General features: G+C 30.1%; 3 protein-coding genes across 16 annotated transcripts in view; 2 read left to right on the plus strand and 1 right to left on the minus strand.

Moving 5' to 3' along the window:
• Positions 1-247: 247 nt before the first annotated feature.
• Ire1 (serine/threonine-protein kinase/endoribonuclease Ire1) lies at positions 248-7,537 on the plus strand. Its single transcript, XM_035869209.2, has 13 exons — positions 248-776; positions 1,104-1,224; positions 1,347-1,389; positions 1,501-1,880; positions 1,961-2,180; positions 2,254-2,501; positions 2,618-2,952; positions 3,310-3,464; positions 3,546-3,832; positions 3,900-4,196; positions 4,267-4,439; positions 4,540-4,731; positions 4,817-7,537. Exons 1-13 carry the CDS (start codon positions 693-695, stop codon positions 5,180-5,182), a joined length of 2,901 nt encoding a protein of 966 aa, XP_035725102.2. The 5' UTR covers positions 248-692; the 3' UTR covers positions 5,183-7,537.
• Positions 6,878-10,130, minus strand: LOC118442942 (ankyrin repeat domain-containing protein 27-like). The gene is made up of 3 exons (XM_035869210.2): positions 9,731-10,130; positions 9,260-9,652; positions 6,878-9,137 (listed from the first exon to the last, which is right to left on the minus strand). The coding sequence occupies exons 2-3, from the start codon at positions 9,604-9,606 to the stop codon at positions 6,878-6,880; spliced, it is 2,607 nt and encodes an 868-aa protein (XP_035725103.2). The 5' UTR covers positions 9,607-9,652; positions 9,731-10,130.
• A 502-nt stretch (positions 10,131-10,632) lies between these two features.
• Tomosyn (syntaxin-binding protein tomosyn) overlaps positions 10,633-22,161 on the plus strand; it is a 50,541-nt gene continuing 39,012 nt past the window's right edge. For 2 of the 14 annotated variants that reach the window (XM_085656767.1, XM_085656766.1), the window contains exon 1: positions 10,780-11,818. In XM_085656767.1, coding sequence (XP_085512893.1) covers positions 11,699-11,818 — 120 coding nt within the window. In that variant the 5' untranslated portion in view covers positions 10,780-11,698. Of the gene's footprint in view, positions 11,819-22,161 lie in introns of all 14 variants that reach the window. The other 12 variants (XM_085656763.1, XM_085656759.1, XM_085656756.1 and 9 more) reach the window with 12 other exon arrangements.

Below are 22,161 nucleotides of genomic sequence, written 5' to 3' on the forward strand. Positions count from 1 at the left end.
ATATATCTACATAAACACTACATCTAAAAATGCATTATAAATATAATTTTTCCACACTATCGATAATCTCATGATATTAAAATTATATTAAATGATGCAATTTCGACGAATTATTTGTCATCGTATTTCTTATCTTCACCTAAAATTAATTAACTAAAATGGAATATTCGTAATATTATATGCGAAAAAAAAAGAGTTAAAAATGCATTAGTCATCATCTTTAACTCCTACTTTTTATATCGAATTTTAAATATCAATACGTGGACGCGCGCTTTGATCCTAGTGCTACTTGTTGCTAGTTTTACAAAAGAGGTGGATTATTCTGATAACAAATCATTACATATACATTGTAAAAACGTACGCAGTTTTTTAACAAAAAATAATTTTTCTTTAACGAACTGCAGAATAATGACAGAATGATGACATATTACGAGAGGGTAATAAATATTGTTCGAAGTCAAATGATATTATTTTTTTTTTACCGTCGTGTCAGTGATATTAGAAAATATCGACATTGTGAGCTTATATCTAGAGACTAAAGCTTCTTAATAGATTCTTTGATGAACAATCAATGTGTCTCTCCTTTTATTGTTATTGTATGGAGGTGGTTACGATATTTTGTAAAATTTATATTCCCGAAAGAGTCGGACATAACCTAGATTTTACTCAAAAACTAAAGAGCCAATTTTGATATGGCGTACAAACGTGTCATCATACTCTTATGTTTTATTACTGTAACGATCTTCCCTGATATTGCTTCTCATCAAGTGCAAGAGGTGTGTATGTATATATAAATATGCACAGTATATAAAAATGTACAGTTCTATTTATTTTTTGTAAGTATATATATATATATATATATATATATATATATATATATATGCATATATAATATTTAAACAATTTATTGCATAAATAATGTAAAATAACTATTTGTTGTAATATAATTTTTCTTATCAGAATTATATTCAACATTAATCTGATGACGTTAAACAATTCAAATTTATTTAAAAGTTTATGTTAATTTCTTTTTTAATCTCTAATATTTAGAATTCTTTTAATAAGAAATAAATATAATATAATACTTAATCTTCTGTATGTAGAATCACAATACAGGACTTACTTGTGAACAAGATGATCCTCTTATTATTTTTTCTACTCTTGGTGGTGCATTAGTAGGAGTTGGTCAAAGATCTGGAGAAATACGGTGGAAACAGAATGACGGTATTACATAATAAAGTACCATGTAAAATATATTAATATATTTTCAAGTCTATTGATATTATTCTTTTCTTAATTTATTCTTAATTTATTCTTAATTTAATTCTTTTCTTAATTTATTATAGAACCACTTGTCAAAGTACCTACTGATTTCCCTAAAACTACAATGTAAGTAATTTTTAATTTTAAATTATAAATTGTTTTATATACTGTAGTGACATGTATTTTGACAGATTTTAGATATTTTATATAAACATTAATGGGAAATTTTACTTATAGGCCTATGTTTTTACCAGATCCAAAGGATGGATCATTATATTTATTTGGAACAGATTCTGAAGCTCTTAAAAAACTACCATTTACTATTCCACAATTGGTAGCTAATAGTCCTTGTCGTAGTAGCGATGGTATATTATATACTGGCAGAAAAATTGATACATGGTTTACAGTTGATCCTAGAACAGGTAGAAGAGAACAAGTTTTAGGTTTTGATAAAGCAGGTAATACATGTCCTGTAGAAATGCAAGATGTTATTTTTATTGGACGCACAGAATACAATATCATAATGGTGGATAGTAAACAAAAAGATAGAAAATGGAATGTGACATTTTATGATTATTCAGCAGCAAAAATGGAAAACGATGGAAACGAAAATTATGGTTATTAATAATTATGAGATAATAGTAATAAGAATTTGATATAATTGAAATGTTTATAATAATTATAACATATTTTTCAGATCTAATACATTTTACTACAAGTTCAACGGGTCGAGTTGTAACTTTGGATAGAAGACAAGGCACAATTCTATGGCAATTAGATTTAGAAAGTCCAGTTATAGCAACATATACAGTCACTCAGGATGGCTTATTAACTCTACCATTTACAAGTGTTGCAGAAGGAACATTAGATAATTTACTAGGACATTTTGTAACAAAACCAGCTGATATTCAGTTGTTGTGGGTAATCTTTAAAATTTTTTATATTAAATATGTATATATTATTATACCAAATTTATTTTATGTTTTTTAGCCCTACATTATACATTGGACAACATAGATATGGACTTTATGCTTTACCATCTTTAGTTGATTCAACAACTGCAACTATATCAAGTAAAGCAGAATATTTGTTGCTGGAAGGACCATTAACAATTGCACAGATTCATAAAAATGATAATAGAGTTCCCTTACCTGGGGATCATGTAGTGATTGCAAATATCCATACTACTCATGATGGATATCAAAGTATCACAAGAGAAAGAAGTATTATCACATTAGGTAATATGCTTAATTATAATCACGAAGAAAAATATTTTGATTATATAATATTATTTATAATGAATGTATACAAAAAACTTCATTATTATATTGATGAATTTTTCTAAACATATCAGGTCATTACAAGGTACCAGCAGAATATAAGTCTAAACATCAACCACTTCAAATTACTGGACGGTCTGATGTAATTCAAGCAGAAATATCATCTTTGAATTCAACACCAACACATTTACCAATTACATTAGCTGATAATACACCAATAATTGCTAATACAATGCAAGAGGGAAATTGGTATAAAATTTTAACTGAAAGCTATAGGGCGAGTAAAAAATGGCTTAATCAACAAGAGAACAAAGGATTGAAATTAGCACTTATTATTCTTGTTGGATGTATAGTTACAATGTTTTGGTATTTCAATGCACAGTTTAAAGAATTTCAACAGATGTCACAGGTGCGATATTACGTTATATATATAAACATCGATTGTTATATATCAATGTTCCTCAAGCTATGGATCGTGGCCCAATATTGAGCACTGTATCTTTAAAATAATATACAGTGACTCTAGTTTATCAAGTTCTTAAAAATAATTATTTAGACCGCGATATCATTACAAATATATTGGGCCGCATGGCCCATATTCAACCAAAAAGATCGAGAATTGGCCGAATTTTAACCAAAAAGATCAAGAAACGCTGTTATATATTATTTTTTGAAAATGATAAAATTCATGACTTTACAATAACTTTTAATTATTATGAAAATGACAGTGTATCCATATTAATTTAAATATAAGTAATTTATCCAGGGTTCACGTGAGAACAGTCGTACAAGCAGTAATGGTAAACGTAATAACATTGTTATTCTTGAAGATATGGGAGAAGGTCTGGTAAGGGTGGGAAAGATTACTTTTAATACTAGTGAAGTGTTGGGTAAAGGATGCGAGGGAACATTTGTATATAAGTAGGTATAGAATTATATTTTTTAATCTTTTATCTTTTTATGGATAACTTTTGTCATTTTTGATAATTATAATTGTATTAGAGGTGAATTCGATGGCCGTTTGGTAGCCGTTAAGCGACTATTACCAGATTGTTTCACATTTGCTGATCGTGAAGTAGCATTACTTAGAGAATCGGATGAACATCCTAACGTTGTACGATATTTTTGCACTGAACATGATAGAATGTTTAGATATATTGCTCTAGAATTAGCAGAAGCTACTTTACAAGATTATGTAGCAGGGAGATACAACAGAGAAAAGATATCTGTGAAAAATATATTACGGCAGGCTACATCAGGACTTGAGCATTTACATTTTTTAGATATCGGTAATTTTTACTTTGATGTTTACCAACACCTTCATGACGTTTAGTTATACTTACTATATATTCATAGTTCACAGAGATATCAAGCCACATAATGTCCTTCTATCAGTTCCCGGACCGCGAGGTGAAGTCAGAGCGATGATATCAGATTTTGGTCTTTGCAAAAAGTTACAGCTTGGTCGTGTATCATTCTCGCGACGTTCTGGTGTAACTGGGACAGATGGTTGGATAGCACCAGAGATGCTAAATGGAGAAAGAACAACATGTGCTGTTGATATTTTTTCTCTTGGTTGTGTTTTCTATTATGTACTTTCTGATGGAAAACATCCATTTGGTGATCCCTTGAGAAGACAAGCCAACATACTTTGTAATAATTTGTTTGCATATAATTAATTGAAATATTCATACGATCAATTCAGTGCTAATATCTTATATAGGCGGTGAAAGTAACTTGACAGCGCTACAAGGAATATCACAAAGTGATAAAGAATTAGCATTGAATCTTATAAAGGCAATGATTTCTGAAGATCCATCAAAACGACCACCAGCTTTGGCAATTTATAATCATCCATTATTTTGGGAACCTAATCAAGTACTTGGTTTCTTTCAAGTATGTAAAGTTATTGCTATAATAATAGATCTATATAATAGAATTATAATATATATAATATAATATATATATATTACTTTACATTTCATTCGTATTTTAGGATATTAGCGATCGTGTTGAAAAAGATCAACCCGATAGTCCAGCATTGTTAGCTCTTGAAAATGGTAATAAACGAGTTGTAAGAGGTGATTGGAGAATGCATATTGATCATGAAGTTGCAATAGATCTTCGAAAGTATAGAAGTTATCGAGGTGAAAGTGTAAGAGATTTGTTAAGAGCATTACGAAATAAGGTACACGAAAGTAACAAATCATATTTAACGAATAAAAAATAATAATAATAAAAGTATAATATAATTTTTTGACTGATTCTTTCAGAAACATCATTATAGGGAATTAACGCCAGCTGCACAAGAAAGCTTAGGTGAAGTTCCTGACAAATTTACGGATTATTGGCTTACTAGATTTCCGTGTTTATTATGTCACGTTTGGATTACAATGCAAAAGTTTCGTAACGAATCAAGTTTAAAACATTATTACCATATACAATATAATTTTGTTAATCCTAACGAGATGGAAAACAATGAAACACAAGAAAATCAATTAATTTCTATATCAGTAAATAAAATACAAGAAAGAGATATTGATTGGAGTCCAAATAGAAACAGATATCGCGGACATAGGAGAAAACAAGAAAGAAAAAGAATTATCGAACCATCGACATGGATATTACCGCCAAGTTAGGTATTTTGTTATCAGTTAGAAATATCTATATATATATAGATGGAGAGACTGATCATAATACAAAAAAATTGGAAATTATTACAAATTTTGTCAATTTTTACAAAGACTTAGTGATAATTACAATGCTGGGAGCAAACAAATTTTTATATCTTAATAAAAGATATAAAAAAAATATTAAGCTTTTTCTCTTAAAATTATATTACGGATAGTTTATTATTATGTAGATTTTTATGATTTTATAGATATAATAAGGTGCATATAACTATTGACAAAAACAATAGCATCCGCGTGGTGGTTTGTCCAAATATTGAAATGTTCGCACAACTGTAACGAGAATGTATAATTATCGACATTAAGCGTTTTAATCTTAAATAAAAACAAACATAAATTGGTCCCATGATTACTTCGTGCATCGCATTTCCATGCAGACCATAGATCAGTGCACATCTCTTTCGTAGTCATAACGAACTATTGCTAGTATCTTAATCACCTTTAATACAATGTAATACAATAATTTAATACAATAATAATTAAGTTAAGTTAATACAATAATAAATACAAAACATACACATATACACATAAAAATATAAATTGACTTGTGCGATTTGATATAATTGGACAGGATATATAAGAATAAGTTGTTCTTTTTTTCATTGAAATTCTTTTGTACAGTCATAAAATTGTATAATTTACATATTATTATTGAGTAAACGGCGTGTACATATTAGCGAAAAAAATATGGTATGAATATTGTATCGTTAAGTAAATGCTGGCATAAATTTATGATTAACAATTTATAATTGCATAGCTGTTTTTAGTTGATAACAGATTACATAGATTATTATATTATTTATGGCAGGAGTATCTAATCTTTTTATGAAAAGAAGGTTTCTCATTGTTATTAATCATTTATCTTTATTTACGGTTCAAAGCGTAAAGTTATACAATTTTAAATGGAATTTCTAAATCTTTAATGATCATTAAAATGATCCTTAAAATGCCTTAGTATCTCTGTGATCTTTTGCCCAAAACGGTTTTATAATAATTCTATATATAATATTAATTTATGAAACCATGACGAAAATAATAACTAATTATTTGTAGAAATAGAAAAATAGTACAAAAAAGCATTTGTTTCAACAAATCGAGCTTGATTATTAATAATTATTAATAATTTATACAATTTAACATTTTTATCAAAATTAATATAATTAAATTATGAATTTATATGTAACATAAACTTTGGCGAACGAAGAAAAAGTACAAACAAAATGTTATGAAATGCAGTGATGGAACGTTTACTTTGCGAATAAATTTTATATAGTACGCTAAATATACAAGTACTTAATTCAAGTAATATTATGTTAAAAGGCACTTACTACACATAACTTAGAATATAATACCTTTAGAATAATGGTGCGCAAACAATATGATTCCTCAGAGTTGGCAAAATAATAATAAAATTGTAAAGTAATATATTTATTTTTATTTTTTAAAAATAAAAATAAAATGATATTACTAACCATTTTTACGCGATTTATATTTTCAAAATATGTACACAATGTAAATATATAAAAATAAAATGTATAGACGTTATATTGATAGAAAAAAAATGTCTAATAATATTTATAGATATGACATCTAATCACTTTAGTTAAATCAATTCATAATGACGGTACTTCCATTATTTATCAATCAATCAGTTCCTGAAAAATAATGACCTGGATATTCTAAAGAATTACATTTTAATATTCTATTTGCAACTTCTTTAGACATTTGTTTTTCGAGCTCTAAACGTGGCGTTACATTTTGTAAATTACGAATGTTCACGTTAGAACCACTTCGGATTAGTAATTCCATGATTTTTGTATCAATATTTCTAGTTGCTAAATGAAGAGGAGTATCCCCATTCAAATCTTTGGCATTTATATTGCATGCAGCACAATCTAAAATTATTTTCACCGCTTGTATTTTATTAGCTAAACAAGCTAAATGTAATGGAGTGCGACCTTCAAATTTCGTTGTTACATTAACGTCTGCTCCTGCATCTAAAAGTAATTGAATTATTTCTAAAGATCCAACGGTAGACGCTACATGCAAAATTGTATCGCCATTATTATTATAAGAATTAAAAATGATTGTTGGTATTTTGTTTCTTTTTTCCGAATATTCATGTATTGGAGCACACCGTTCACAGTAACATAATGGATGACAAAGATCTGATCGTACTGTCATTTGTTTATTCTGATTACTCCATCCAAGATAATAATTTGCTAAGTGTATATCGCCCTCGCTAATTGCAGCGAATAATTTATTAATTTGTACAGTAATATGGATGTCAGGAGAACATTTGGATTTTAATTTACTTTCAGTTTTTGGAGACAATTGTAAAATTGGTAATGGATTATGAACTTTTACTGTACAAGGAATTACAACATTTGACGTGATATGTTGCAATAATATTGTTACTCGTTCACTTTGTGCAACATCAAAAGATGTTTGACCCCATTTATTTTTAACTTTGCAATTTGCTCCATATTCTAAAAGAACTTCTATGATACCTAAATATCCCCATTTAGATGCACGATGCAGAGGTGTATCACCATCAATATTAGAAGAATTAACATTAAGCAATAAATTTGTATGTTCTGCAAAGTAAAGCAGAGCTTTCACACAACCTTCATGTCCACGATCAGAAGCTATATGTAATGCTGTATTTCCATAATTATCCACTATTATAGGATTTGCATTTGCATGTAAAAGTAGTAATACAATATTTTGATGGCCTTTCATTAACGCACAATGAAGAGGTGTGAACGAATCATTATCAGTTACGTTTGTGTCAGCTCCATGATTTAAAAGATAATCCACAATATTTACTTTTCCATAAAAGCTTGCTATATGAAGGGCTGTAGAACCATGTTCGTTCTTTGAGGATATTGTTGGTCGATTTAAAAGACGATTTTTAGCTAAAGATGCTTCACAAGATTCACAAGTACACAATGGGTGACATAAAGGAATTTGATTATATAAGTTGATAATGTCAGATGATAATAAATTTTCCACTTCTGATAAATCACCTTTTATTATGCATGTAAATAAATAATCTATAGATGTGCGTTCATCACTTTCATTTTTTTCATGTTTTTGTTCTGAATCAGAAATATGATTCATTCTATTTTTTTCCATTAATGCACCAGATTTTATATATTCTATTGCTGCTTCTAAAGATGTTGTTAGATAAGCAAGTTCATCCGCTTCATTAATGCTATTTGCTGAGAAACGAAAATGTTTTATGAAAGTTATTTGTGCTATCCAATTTGATAAACTAGTTTTGATGACAAGATATACTAGTATAGGTAGTAAATCATCTGATGAAATAGAAGATACTCCTTGAGATATATAACGAATACTTCTTCTGAGGCATTCAAGTTTTTCTAAGACTGTCATGTAACAAACTATATGTGATAATTCTAATTTTCCTCTGTGAATATTAGTATATAGATCTAAATGTATTCCTAAATCATCAAATTTCAAATCAGTTAAATTTCTTATTATTTTATTTAAATTAGCATCATCATTAGCCATATAAATAGATATTGATTTTGGAAGAATTTTTCTTAATGTATGTAATATATATGTTTCAACTGCAATTTTTATATTTTGAATGAGATATGTGGAAGTAATACTTGTATCATTAAATTTCTTATCCTTCAGTATCATTTCAATGGAATTTGAGTATAATTGAAAGACAGAATTCTTCAATGTTTCTAACGATGGTTTTTCTATATTTAAATATATTTTTTGAAATTCTTTTAAATTCACTTCTAAAGCTGTATAGACTTTTTCATCAAGTTCAGACCAAAGTAAATTTATAGCATCTTGATGATTCGTTATGATAGTCAGATGATTATGTGATGATAGCGTTTCACAATTTATAGGACATTCTATGCACCTGCAAAACATACATGTATGTTAAATTATATATTTGTATAAAAAAAATTCCACTTACTTTTTATGGAAATTTTCTATTAACATAGTAATATAATAATCGTATTAAAAAATAGTTGTATTTACCATATTCGATACTTCCATGAATCTTCGTTATAAAATGTTTCTTCAAAAAGCAAACGTAAGGGATATGAGTTTGGTGTTTCATAATTTACAGTTAATATTCTATTTAGAAGCTTCACATTCTTATTGCTTAAAGAACGAAATGAAGTTTTAGACATATCATAATCTGGTATTAAAATATGTTCTTCTACATCTTCTTTGTACAAAACATCCTTTGTAAAGGTACCACAACGAGGTACGCACACAATCCAACCTTCGTGTGCGGCTAATCGTAAAGTAGGTTCGTAAAAATTCCTAAGTTTTTCTAAAAATGGATTTTGAGATACATCCTCGTCGTAATTTATTTCCATTTCTGAATAATGTATCTATAAACATATCGCACGGCGTATTGTATCGCTACAAAAGTAGAACAAAGTAGATTTTAGCGATAAGTAATTTAAAATGAATTTATAAAAATGAAAAAAATGTTCATACCTTTTGTTAGACGACATTTATACATTTAATGGATTAATTCATATTTAATTATTAATATTGATTTAATAAATACAATTGTTGAAGTATAAACATTATATACACAGCATATAAACTTCTGTTTATTTGAAAGAATTGAAAGTATATCATACTACTATATTGTTTCATTTTACGTTGATTTAAAAATAACATTTGTTGCATAATCACTTCATCTTGATTATGTGAAACAAATCAAGATCTTGATTAAGTGAACAGAATATTTTTGCAATATCTATTTTTGATTACTATGATTCGAACTGAATATAATTAGTTTGTCACTTTCATCGTCTTTATTACAAATAAAAAAGAAGTATTTCGATAAAAGATTGATATGTATATATATATATATACGGAAGTTTGTATATTTTATGTATACAATTCGTGACATTTAAAATAGAAAAACAAAAAATAAAAAACGTAAATATTTATAAATAAATCTTCATCTATTTTATTTTTATATTTCATTAAAATTTTTACAACTCTTTATAATTGAACAATCTAAAATAATTTAAATTTTTTAATTTTTTTAATTAAAAATCGATACAAAATAATTATTTTCAAAGAATGATAGTAAGTATTTGAATTACATCATCCGTTTTATTGTAAACAAAAATGTAAGTTTTCAGCCAATCGTAACGTAGGTATAGCGAGATTTTCAACGATTTACATTTAACGAATGAAATAAGTGAGCACTTGTATTGAGCGTATTTTAACACGTACATTGAGGATTACCCTTAAAAAAATTCATATTACGTGTATTTAGAATTTTTGAAACCGATAACAAAATGCGTAACGTTAATGTGAAACATAAACGAATTTAAGATTCTGTCGTATGGAAGAAAAGTGAAAGAATTAATATGAAAATATTTATTGGATAATTTTATAATTCGTTTCTTTAATTTCGACCAATGCGATACTGCTGTTTTTGAAGCACGTTTCTTACGCGCTAAGCAACAGCGACGCGAAAGGTGGAAAGTGACGTCGAAGAAATGGCTAAAGAGAAAGAGAGAGGGAAGAAGATAAGGGTATACGATAGAACGGGACATAACGTTTCGTACAGCGTTTGCGCTGTACACTACGTTCGCGGTCGTGCGAAAGTCCACATGAGGCTGTTGCCAGTTATTGATCCTGGCACGCTTAAACAACACTGCATTGCTGTCAACTAGGAAAACAATTCCCGTCGACGCAGCGCGTTCGTAAAATATCATCTGTTAACGGGCTTAAAGGACGATTCGTGAACGTACCTATTTCACGTCGTGTTAGTTACGTCGATTGCGACTTTACCGATATTCTTGATCAACTTCTCTCGAAAATCGACGCACGTTCATCGTTCTGTCAAAATGTAAAAAAGATTTCTTTCTTGGTAGCAGTATCCGGCGGGTGAAGAAGCGAAAGAGAGAGAGAAGAGAGAGAGGGAGAGAGAGAGAGAGAGAAGAGAGAGAGAGGGAGAGAGAGAGAGTGAGAGGGAAGAGATAGATAGATAGAGTGGTGGGAGAAGGAGTGGGAACAAGAGAAAAGTAGACAGAACGATAGACAGAGAGGGAGAGGGTGGGAGAGAGTGTGAGAGAGAGAGAGAGAGAGAGAAAGAGTGGGAAGGAGAGAAAGGGAACGAGAAAGACAAGTAGACGAAGATAGAGAGGGAGAAAGAGAAGTCGAGCAACGTCACAAGAGAAAAGATCCGTCATCAGGATTTTATTCGCTCCTCTTTCTCTAATGACAAGAGATAGAGAAGGAATATATATATAAAAAAAAAAAAACGGACCAAAAAATCGATTTCTTTTTATCGTGCGAATCCTTTTTCTTTTCTTTTTTTCTCTCGTAAGTCGTGCAAGTTCTGGTTAAGGCTACGAGCTCGTAACACGAAGAGACTTAGCGCGTTGTACGTACGTTGGCTGCACATGTGATCGTCCAAGGTGTCACCATCAGCTCGAGATGAAGAAGTTCACGATCAAAGGGGTACTCGACGGTTTCCGTTCGTCGATTCCTCAGCCAGCTAAGTCGGACCAGGAGATCGTTGAAAATCTAAGATCCGAGCACTTTCAAGTCAAGAAGGTATTGTAATATTCTAGCTCCTTTAAAAATCTGCGAGATAAAAATAGTCGACGTTTCTTTACGTGACAATTTTTATATTACCTTGATTCGTTGACAATTAGATCGTTATGTCACATTCGCGTATATGTTTACAATACCGCGTGATCGATTGGCATTCTGTATAATAATCGTCAACGAGCGTGATTATGGCCGAAGTCGATAGTTCGCTTATTATTTCTTTGACAGCTGTTCTATTGAAATTAATACATTATCCATCTAAAAAGTCTAAAGCACAAGCTTGAATTGTTCTTAATGATAAATCATTTTTTAGGTTATTTTTATATTTATATGTACTTTATGGATTCTTATAATAATGAAAGGTATTAATCTATTACTTGACTTAAAGTTTTGTAGACAGATTTATGAGAAATTTGTAAAAACTATAATGTATACTAAACATAAGTATCTTCTGAATACTTAAAACGTAAGGAAATGTATTAATTTCCTTTTCATAATAATGATTTTCAGCTTTAAGAAAGAAAATCTTTGATATTCCTTTCCTTATGAAGCAGCAACATCATTCTTTGCGATCTACAATATTATTACATATCAATAAACTTACTGTGAGTTAATGAATTCTCTTTGCAATAGAAATTATACTTGTATTTGTCATGGACAATGTGTTAAGTTAATTCATCTGGCAACCTGTAATTAAAATTGTATTTTCTGGTCAGCTACGGTGCTTTCTCATTTACTTTATATGTATTGAAAATTCAATTTCGTTTTTCAATTAAATTTTTGACATTGTAAGTTCTCTAAGTTAATGAAAAACAATGACTTATATGAAATGTTTATAAACTAAGTTTTACTGTTTATATATTAATAAGAAAATATTCTTTACAAGATCAATTAGAATATTGCTAAAATAAGTGCTAATATATAGATGATGTTTAAACATAGCATCATTAATAGATATAGTATATAATTTATATATATATATATATAATATATAATATATATAATATATATAATATAATATATAATATATATAATATAATATATAATATATATAATATATAATATATATAATATAATATATAATATATATAATATATAATATATATAATATAATATATACATATGTATTGTACCAATAGTGTATATTATGGTTACCTTTACCAACTAGTATGCTGTTTATATGTAACAATAATAACCACAGATGAAAATGTCATTTGAGGTATGAATATTGATTTTGTACCACCATTCTAGTTCCAAACAAACATTCATATCGCTTTGTTCTTTGCACGTATATAGAATGAGAAGCAAGTTTAATTTCCAAATAGCTCTAATGGATTTCATGTTTAATTAAAACATAAATTTAAACTAAACTTTTGAAATATTATATAAAAGTTATTAAAAAAGTTTGAATTGAAATATTTTTTTTGTATTTATAAAAATTTTTAAAATCTACAATCTTTGAATACGAAAAATATTACAGTTATATTGTATTTATATTTTATACTTTATAGAAAATTCGTAACTAACAGTAAATACGGAACAGTATTAGTGTTATGTTAGAATTGAATTTGTTGGCAGCATGTTTGTTAGAAAGAGAGTAAATGATGGTGAGCGATCGGTCGCAGCGACCACAGGCACGATAACATTGATCAATATAAAGGCAAGAGTTGTCTGGTTTTGTCTGTTAGGATTAAACGTTTCTTTCGATATTTACCTGAATAATGTCAATAAATCCATCTATTTCGAATCAGTCGATCCGTACTTTCAATTCCATATAAAGTTATGAGAAATGAATTTTATTTTATTTTGAAAATTAGTTTGTGAAAAATGATTCGACGATTTAATTGTTCTCGATAGTTTTCTACGTTTAAAGAATCAAAGAATTGACCTTGTTTCCAGTTGGAATAGAGCGTACCGATGGATTAGATTCGGGACAATGCACCTGGCACACATTTAGGATGAGGGCACGTGCTCTGATTGTTCTATTCTAAGTTATCGTGATAATAATGTTTTGGTCAGGCGTGTTATGTATCATCTTAAATCGAGACTTTCGACAATGATTGATCTCGATTTAAACGGTTTTGTCATAGATTTCCTCGAACCTTGCTTTCCCTTCTTTTTTTTTTTCTTTTTTTTTGCAAGCATAGATTTATGATTCGCGGCTCATTTCGATTTCGTGCTAATGTGGTAAAGGGGAAAGGTACGGTATAATTTATGTAGGTATGTAGTCGATAAGACATCTTGCAGAATCATTCTACGAGAAAAAGAGAGAAAAATAAAAACATAAGGAAAATATTCTAATGAAATGGTCTATCATTTTCTAGACGTTATCGCCGATGATAAAATAAACGATCGCCCGTCAAGATTTTGTGGTATTTGTACGAGAGTTCTCTTTTTCTTTTTTTTCTTTTTTTCCCAGCGGAAATGCATTATTTTCACTACGTTCTCGATAGACTCGTTGATTTTCGATCTTTTGTTAGGGTATGAAAAAGGTTGTTTCGAGAGGAGATATCGTAGAAACGTTATCTTCAATTTTACCGCTTAATCATCATAATACGAACCGCTTTATGGATGGTATATGCGTAACTCAATACATTTTCTTGTAACGATTCGCGATAACTTTCTGAAAATTTAATTATGGTAATAACTCAACTCATCCAATTTAAATAATTCGCATTTATATCCTTATCGAATATATCAGATTAGCATTTAAATTCGACTCGCGTTAAGCTCTATCAGTTTTTCTTTTTCTCGGACCAAAATTTTCAACAATCTTATCATAACACGTATTATCACTTTACCGTGACGGAAGTTCATCGGCATTAATTAATTCTTTCTTCCTACGCGTATTTCAACCACATGGAATGAAGCTTTTTATGGCTCGTATGTTTAATATAAAAATACACGCGCGGGCGTGTGTGTGTATTATATATGTATTATATATGTATATATATAATACGTAAAAAAATGAAAAAGAAAGAAAGAAAAAAAAAAAGAATGGAAAAGGAGGAAACTTAGCGGCTTTATGGAAAAAGCTTTGTACGGAGTTGAAAGATGATCGTTACAGATGCAGGATTCCGTTTCTCGTTCCCTCTTAGTTATTCGTAAACGAGCTGAGACATGGCACATCCCGCGGCGGACATTTTCAGTCTAGGAGAAAGCAGTACAAGTCGCATTTGCGGTTCACTGTGCACATGATTACATATGAATACATGGCAAGAACAAAACCCTCTTCCATCAGCCGAGACAAAATCCGTCTTTGTATCAATATGAACACTTCTTTATCTATACAACATTCATTCTACAATGAAACCTTGATTATCTGTCATATCTTACACTAGAACTTTCGATGCATCTTCCCTAATAAAAATGTTATATTTATGTAAAAATGCACGTTTATATCGTGTTGCATTGTATGGTAATAATAAGAGAATTTCTTTTAAGTTTATTACAGTAAATACCTTTTTTCCTCTTATCTTATGTTCATTATAAATCGGGATTTCAATTTAAAAGAAGCGACGGTAACGATGGTGAGGCTTAATTGTTAACGGTAATGAAACGTCAATCGTGATTACGTGTTTTCTTGTATATATGTGTATATGTGTACATATACGCGCGCGCGTGTGCGTGTACGGGTGTGCCACGTGATCCGCGATTAGGTATTACGAGCCAACGTCGAAGCTTTTCCATTAGGAGATATGGTTCTTAACTGAAATTTACTTCGAAGTTCGCACCCTCGCCATACTCTTAACTCACCGAAAACTTAAGCTGCTTTTAAGCTACTACACTAGTTTCGTTGGATTTATATTTAAGCTTAAATGTATCGTATAAATTTAACTTATTTCGTGTTTATTTATTTATTTAGTTTTTTTATTTTTTATTTTTTTAGAGGAAAGTACAATTCAACATGGAAAAAATGCGAACACAAACGAATATAAAGTTACAAAACGCGATTGGTTTTAAAGTATTATATAAATGCTGTTGAGTAGGTTTATCGTGTATTATAAACTCTTAGACGGAATAACGTATTCGACGATGCTTTGAAATAAGTTCTCTTTTATTTTTCTCTTTGATAAAAATTGAAACAATGTTTCCCACGTACCGACCGAAATAGCGTTATGATAACAGGGAGAGAAACCTCGAATATTTTACACGGTCGTGCTTCTTTTTTCGCGTGCAGTCGTATTTGCATTTATATTTGCAAGTGAACATCGCTGAGATGAAAATCCAGAAAATTGTGACTTTTCCGTGAATTTTACAGAGGTAGATTCCCAGCTAGCGTATCTCCGTTGTATTTTCGACGTACAGGATATATTTATTTATTTTTTTTTTTTTTTTCTTTTTTAATCGATAAAAACAATGCCGAAGGCAAAACGTGTGTCCAATATTTCGTTACCGAACTATGACTGACATTGGAAATTGTTCGGGATCAGACCCGAACGATAAGGTGGCTCGTTGTATGGTGATAAGGTCAAAAGAATTTTTTAGATATCTTCATACCCGGTAAATTGATTTTAGACATTGGGTATGTTTTAAAGGGAACCTTTGACGTGTTCTCGTAACAATACGAAAGCTATGCGAATTTCATCCTAAACTTGCATAGCGCTCGTGCCTTTGAGTAGAAAAATTATTATCGTCCCTTGTTATCGTCTCGTCGACGATGCCGACGAGAAATCTTTATCTCGCAGCGACGTACATATATTGTTTAAAAGCACGCATAAGAGTACAAATTTATTTATATTATGCCTCGTGCTTTTTTCTCTCGATTATTATATTTTTTCTCTTTTTTTCTTCCCTTTTTTTTTTTTTTTTTTTTTATTATTATTATTATTATTATTATTATTATTATTATTATTATTATCGACATCACTGTCAGAGATATTTTTGAAATATCCCTGGTCCCTATGGGTCACATGAACTCTCTTGGCAATTAATTGTTACCGTTTCGTCTATCTATATAGCTTTGTTAGATCTGCTCGCTGGATCGGAGTTTCGATTCGACGGAACAAACGTCGGAATTAATTGTATCAGGTAGCACAAGTTATAACGATGGTATATGTAGCATCAAGTTTCATAGCGAATACTTTCGAAATAATATCAATGCCATCGAAATACTTCAGAGCGTGAATCCGTTTGTTATTTGTTTCCAGTTTATGAGTCATTTTCGACGAAGCACTCAATGTTCAAACGTATTTCGAATCGTCTGGGATCACGTCAGAGGCATTGATTTGAAACGAAAATCGTCGCATTTTTTCCGCATTTCCTCCCTTTAGATGAAACATTCAAACGTTTTCCGGTAAAGATTCGATTATTCGTTATTGGAGCGATCATAGGGATGATGGATGAAAGAAAAAAAAAAAAAAAAAAAAAAAAGAAAAGAAAAGAAATTGCACAATATAGACTATGGATAGTTCAACTAGCGAAGCGCTAATTATAAATGAGAAAACTCGGATGCTTTGCTCGTAGTAGTTAATCGTATCTTTGTCGTATCTTTGTAAACGTTAACGCGGTCGTGGCGCACTTTATCCGCAATGAAATTACATCGTGGAAAATTCGCTTTAGAGACCTGACATTGATGTTACAAATTAAGGAAAATAATGAAAATCATAGAGCGAAAATAAGGGTAAAGATGAATTTAAATGGAATTAAAATTATTCGGTATGTATCCTGGTCACGTAAAAAATTTTTTCGGATATCGAAGATGAGTGATTATAAATTATCGGCATTTTACTTGTCAACTTTATTTATGATTATCGCACGAATTTATTATTATTTTAATACTCGTGCAAATTGACGAACGCTATCTATAAACGTTCTGCCTGAAGTTTTATTAATTTTTCAAATAAGAAAATGTATAAAAATAAGAAATCGAAAGCGTGTCATGGACCAATAAATGACTTAGACTGCGCATATTTATAGTTAGTCGGTCTGTCTCTAGCCGGAGTGCTTTTGGAAAGTATGTTAACAATAGAGAAAACGCTGATTATTGATCCAATGCAGAGCTGTGAACATATTCAATATGAACTTTGAAATCCTGAAGCTTAAATAACTTCTCCGAGTTTGTTTGACACACTTCCGAATAAATTTCGAATCGTTTTCATAAATTAATGTTTTTCTAAGCATATTTTTGATACCTTAAAAAAAAAAAAAAAAAAAGAAGGAAAGAAAAACAAAAGAAATAAGAAAGAGTCTCATCTCGATAGGGTTTCATTGGGATGTGATTAAAATTTTTCTCGGAAATGATTGAAGTTTTAACCTTGGATTATTATCACAAAAGTTGAAAGTAAGCGTTTCCAGGATTCTAATATTTCTACCTGAATTCTTCAAATTGTCTGTCGTAATATAAACAGAGCATATTGCAGCTAAAATGCTCTGAATATTATGTAAATTCTTTAAACGTGATGAAAATAAGTTCATACGATTTATCTGTAACGATTTTCTTATTCAGTGAAATGGCAAGAAACTTTTTTAAAATACTCTCGCCTTTTCATTTCAATACTTTTTCATTGTAATCAGATTGAGGATTCTTTGAAACTTCATTAAAAATTAACAAAAGAGAAAAAGAAATATAAAGAAAGATATTGCATTGAGTGCTTTCGTGGGTCGTGATGAATTAAGTAGAATACTGTTCCGTTGTAAAGCCAATTGAAGAATCAAAGAAGAATATTCTGACCTCTTCGAAGGACGTTCATACTCTACGAGCATATCTATGCGTTTGTATATGTTGTGCTTTGAATCTCCAAAATCATAGTCATGTCGAAATGTTTATACGTTACTGTGAAATAATTCAGATTGTCCGATTTTGATGTATAATCAATTTTACATAAATGTACGAAAACAATGAAATACAAAGTAAGTAGATATTCAAGGTAAGTAATTTATATTCGTTAACCGTGTATATATATATATATATATATATATATATATATATCTACCAAACGTATATGTTATCTAGACCGACGATATACTAAATGATTTATAAAATAACTTATTCGGGTAAAATATAGGCGAAGTTAATTTATAAATAAATGCCGAGGAAAAAAATAATCGTGGTTTAATGTAAACGATATTATTAGATGATAATGTTATAAAAAGGAATAATTTATGTATCCTTTTAGAAAATCATGAAACGAACAATGCGAATAACAAACGTGTTGCTTGTTCGTTTACGAAAAAGAAAAAAGAAAAAGAACAAAGAGCCATCCAATTTTAATCCTTTAATGTTCGTTAATCCGCTCGACGTGTAGTATGCTTCTCATTCTTTAATCACAGAGAATAATGCCGTAACTGTTATATACAGAACCGAACTTGGCAGAATTCCATTGCGATGTTGCAAACGACGCGTAAAACTGCAGTACTTTTTGGTGAAACAATGGCTTAACCCCTTACGAGCGCACTCGTGCGTTCATTCTCATTTCGACGGACCTATTCTCGATCGAGTGCCGGCAAGATAATTTTCAACGATAAGAATTTCACTCAACAAAATTACCCGAAACGAAGCTCCACTATGCCGCATCGCATCGTGAACGTGAATTCAATGATCGATCCTTGAATCTTTTTCCAATTTTTTCACTTATGCTTCTCAAAATTTCATAAACATCGTTACTGAAACTTGATTATGATCAATATAGAATTTAATTATCGTTCGATATGTATATATATATACATATATATATACATATATATATATATATTCATAGCAATATATATATATATATATATATATATATATATATATATATATATTGCTATGAATAGTTTTACGCATATCAACGTAAAAGCGATAAATTTTCAAATTTAACAATTTTACAAATATTTTTTCTTTTTTTCGTTTTCTTTTATATCTTAAAATCGTTCGTATTAATTTCTGAACAAACGACGTACGAAAGGAACGAATTCTTTTTTCTTTTCTTTTTTTACAATCTTTAATTTCGATGAATAAGAAAGTTTAAAAATTGGCATGGAGCAGATAATTAATAGGAAAGATTTTGTATGTCCCGTGTGATTTCCGTAACTCGTACTCATTTAGGAAATGTCGAACAACGTGGTTTCCAACGAAATGTCCAATCGTGTCGTAGCAATCCGGTGAGCTACTTTTACTATCTATATAATAGTGCGGTAGAATTTCTGAACTAATTGAAGCACGTGCGATCGGAATAATTTATTTTGTTTGATTGAACCAATAAACGCTCGTTACGGTGTATACCGTATCCATACGGAGTCGTCGAACAATTTCTTACTTTTTCGGAAGATTTAACAAATGATCGTTTTGCTCTATTTCGGTGACCTTGAATTCTTTACTATATTTTTCTTACAAACTAGATGCATCATCAGACATCTATTATCCTTCTGATCGAGCTAAAAGCTGATTTTTATTTTCTTTCTTTATCTTTCTCTTCTGAATATAAAATAAAATACTTATGCTTGTTTAATGACTTTATCTTTATCTTTCAAGAAAGACAACGAAAGAGCAAGAAGAAGAAACATAAATAAATTGTGAAAAGTTAAGAGGGTTATTCGGATTTAGGGATAAGTCAAAAAGTTTTCGTACACGGGTTATATCGTGATGTGTGTGTGTGTGTGTGTGTGTATGTATGTGTGTGTGTATGTCTATATATATAGAGAGAGGAAGAAAAGAGAAAGAGAGAAAAACAGAAGGAGAGGGAGAGGGGGAGGATCAACGATGCTGTTTTATTGGAGTCCATGAAGATGTGGAAGTAGAAGACGAAGTTTGCAAGTACTTTAGTGGGAAATTGGTACCAGAACTGAGGCTCGAAAAAAAAACGCATGGAAATATCGGAAATTGACCAGAGACCAGCACAACCACCGAGTGAATTTAAATCGGACATATATAGAAAAACGACGTAGTGGAAATGTGTAGTATTCGTAAGTTTCGTATCGTTGTATTTTAACCTATTTCTCTCTTTCTCTTTTTTTATCTTTTTCTTTTACGCTGAAATAGAACGCGGGCAGTTTTCTACGGCCATGCCGCCGCGTTGCTGCATCAAAATCGATTTCGGCGTACATCCGTTTCGAGCAACGTGATTTAACCTGAACCAGTGCTTTAGCCCCTTTTTATTTTCATCTATTTAGGAACGAGGCTTATCTATTTATCGTATTCATAAAAGAACCGAATAAGTACGATTGCTGTTGTGATAATTAATTTTCGATCCTTTCCAATGAATATGCTTGTCGAATTTGTTGTTCTTCGATTTATTTTGAAAAATGTAATGTACGTCGTTACAATGCTATTTAAATTAAATGTCATGTTAAATTAAATTCGTATTCTCTTTTTTATCCAAACTATACATTATACGTTAATGCATTCCACATTAATTTAATAATGTGTTATTCGGATATATAATGCATTCCGAGTACGTACACGTTTCGGAATTCTAGGTTACATCGAATTAAAATTACCTTTGAAATATATATATTTTTAGAAAATGTAGGTCTAAGGTAGATACGTGATTCAGTTTTCATTTTGAAAAATTTTTAGGAGGAATCCTACATTACCTAGCTTTTCACATTTAGAAGTTAACTTTCGTACATAACATTCGAATCGATACGATGAAATCAAGCATCCGCTATAAGGAACCATAGCTCTTTCTCTCTTTCTCTCTCTATCCCTTTCATACTTGCGAAAGTATGCATATGCATATATTTCCTCACTCACATGCGTTAGACACGAGCAATATTGAGATTTTGATAGTAACATTCGATATTAATAGCGCCCATGTTATCGTCTATATACCAAAATATTGGAAACGCCGATAGAGAGCAGAGAAAATACAGTGAATCGCAAGTAATGAAACACCGTACATTCGAGCATTATGACATGGAAATGTATAACGGAAAACATTGCGAAGTTTTAAATAAAATGAAACGCGTCAAGCGCGTTTTGTAGATCAGAAATATAAAATATTTTAGATAACGATCGAAGAAGGAAAGCTTTAGGTCTTCTTTATGCGTCTATGAATATTTCACGATATTTCATATAAACGTTTCCACGATATTTTTGCTATTTTAATACCTTGACAAATATCAGACAGATATTCTTGCTTTTTTCACCCTTTATATATATAAGTGTTGCGTAGGTTGCATTTAAAATGTACAGAATACTACTGATCTATACAAATTCATTTGAACGTATGAAAAGGAGAATTATAAATAAAAATATAATAAATATATATATATATATATTTTTTTTCTTTTTTTTTGTAGAAATTAAACTCTCTTTGAGTATTTAAAAAATTACTTTTATTTATAAAAAAAAAAACGTCATATTAAGCCTGCAATTGACACTGATAGTTTCGATGATGAAACCCGACGCAATCTGCATTGTA

This window comes from Vespa mandarinia, chromosome 4, assembly GCF_050613455.1.
Source record: "Vespa mandarinia isolate Hongniang chromosome 4, ASM5061345v1, whole genome shotgun sequence".
NCBI lineage: Eukaryota > Metazoa > Arthropoda > Insecta > Hymenoptera > Vespidae > Vespa > Vespa mandarinia.

Coding starts and splice junctions, on each gene's coding strand:
- LOC118442942 (XM_035869210.2), bottom strand. CDS start 9,606: ATGGAAATAAATTACGACGAGGATGTATCTCAAAATCCATTTTTAGAA. Junction 9,138..9,259: donor TCATGGAAGTATCGAATATG/GTAAATACAACT, acceptor TATGTTTTGCAG/GTGCATAGAATGTCCTATAA.
- Ire1 (XM_035869209.2), top strand. CDS start 693: ATGGCGTACAAACGTGTCATCATACTCTTATGTTTTATTACTGTAACG. Junction 1,390..1,500: donor GATTTCCCTAAAACTACAAT/GTAAGTAATTTT, acceptor TTTTACTTATAG/GCCTATGTTTTTACCAGATC. Junction 3,833..3,899: donor TTTACATTTTTTAGATATCG/GTAATTTTTACT, acceptor ATATATTCATAG/TTCACAGAGATATCAAGCCA.